A 2,006-nucleotide genomic window follows, 5' to 3' on the forward strand; every position below is an offset into this window, starting at 1 on the left:
AGGTGTATTCTAGCTATACCTGACACCCTCACCTTTGCCTAACGACAGGTGTATTCTAGCTATACCTGACACCCTCACCTTTGCCTAACGACAGGTGTATTCTAGCTATACCTGACGACCCTCACCTTTGCCTAACGACAGGTGTATTCTAGCTATACCTGACACCCTCACCTTTGCCTCTACGTTCCCGCTCGGCGTCTTATTCAGTTCCTCGATGCGTCTGATCAGGTACGGCGATGTCGACGACGTCTCAAAGAAAACGTAGTCCCCGACGCGATACATGTTCGCTGCCATGGCAACGAGTCGCTAGCGACGCCGCCGCCGCTGCTGTGAGAGGAGGCAGCGAAGGTCTGGGTTTGGCTTCATTCACCGACGTTCGTTCGTTCGCACCGATGCTGCAACAGAGAAATAGTGGCGGCGCCGTCCGATTAGCTGCGCGAGGACGGCGGTCGTTCGACGGTTTAGGGATGAGTACTCTTAGCGAGAATAGAAGCATTAGCTATTCCTTATAAAGAGGATAGAAGCTTTAGCTATTCCTTATAAGGAGGATAGAAGCTTTAACTATTCCTTATAAGGAGGATAGAAGCTTTAACTATTCCTTATAAGGAGGATAGCAGCTTTAACTATTCCTTATAAGGAGGATAGCAGCTTTAAATAGCTATTTCTTATGCCACTATTCCACACAGACCACGAATCCTACGAATTGCCACAAATTGATAAATTTTAGTCTTGTCTTAGTCTTAAATTCTTGTCCAAATCGTGACGCGCTACGATTCTGTTACGATACAGGTACGATAGAGTTACGAATACTCGTGGGATTCGGCTCGAATCGCTCAAACATTGTCAAGAATTCACTTCGATTTACAAGAATCGATTACGAATACTGCACGAACGTTAGGAATCAGTTATGAATCAATATGCCGAATGTATCTATGAATCAGGTACGATTAAAATTGAATTTATGACTATTCTTGACAATTCGTGGGATTTTCCCTCAAGATAGATATAGCCCTCACCCAGGCTTGAAATTTTGGACCTTTGGGCGTGTGATCAAGGCATGAGTTCCAAAATGGATGTTAAACGTAGAGCAGCTGTAGTACTGGCCCTGGAACTGGAGTATCAACACCAGCATCTGAAAGCTAGAAGAAGACTGCTTCGAAGAAGAAGGAGAAGAGCCCCCAGGTGGTGGGTTAGACCGTGGCTGACACCAGCTAGAAAGCTAGAATATGGTCACTATAACAGACTGATACAGGAGCTGAGGGTGGAAGATGAGAATGCCTTTGCCAACTATGTAAGAATGCCACCCCACATGTTTGATGAGCTACTCAACAGCATTAGCACAGTCATCCAAAGGAGGGACACCACCGAATGAGTTAAGAATACCTACGAATGCCTACGAATCTATTACGAATCAGTTACGATGCCTAAGAATGCACTACGAATTTGTTACGAATTAACTACGATTTTTTGCAATCGAAAGTTCGTGGCCAAAATGTTGAACAGCTCAAAACTTTTGCCACGAATTCCCGATCGCTCAAGAATTGAAAGAACTGACTACGAATAAATACGAATCAGTTAAGAACTTCACGAACTGATTACGATTAAACTACGAATACTAAAATTTATCAATTTGTAGCGATTCGTGGTCTGTGTGGAATAGCGGCATTATAAGGAGGGTGGGAACTTAACTATTCCTTATAAGGAGGGTGGGAACTTTTAACTATTCCTTATAAGGAGGATGGAAGCTTTAGCTATTTCTTATAAGGAGGATGGAAGCTTTAGCTATTTCTTATAAGGAGGGTGGGAACTTTAGCTATTTCTTATGAGGGTGGGAACTTTAGCTATTCCTTTCAAGGAGGATAGAAGCTTTAGCTATTCCTTATAAAGAGGATGTGAGCTTTAGCTATTCCTTATAAGGCCATCGTAAAAAAATTCTATGTTTGCTGTCCCCCGACCCATGATTTTGTGGGTAGGTAGGTAGGTATTTTTCTTTTTGGTGAGACATA

The 2,006-nt window shown here is 43.2% G+C and overlaps 1 protein-coding gene across 1 annotated transcript in view; it reads right to left on the reverse strand.

The window, feature by feature from the left end:
• LOC106817698 (metastasis-associated protein MTA3-like) overlaps positions 1-2,006 on the reverse strand; it is a gene marked incomplete in the record, with an annotated part of 14,246 nt that overhangs the window by 10,200 nt on the left and 2,040 nt on the right. Inside the window, 1 exon segment of the mRNA XM_014822392.1 lies at positions 172-395. Coding sequence (XP_014677878.1) covers positions 172-294 — 123 coding nt within the window.

This window comes from Priapulus caudatus, unplaced genomic scaffold (genome assembly GCF_000485595.1).
Source record: "Priapulus caudatus unplaced genomic scaffold, Priapulus_caudatus-5.0.1 Scaffold1832, whole genome shotgun sequence".
NCBI classification, from domain to species: domain Eukaryota; kingdom Metazoa; phylum Priapulida; class Priapulimorpha; order Priapulimorphida; family Priapulidae; genus Priapulus; species Priapulus caudatus.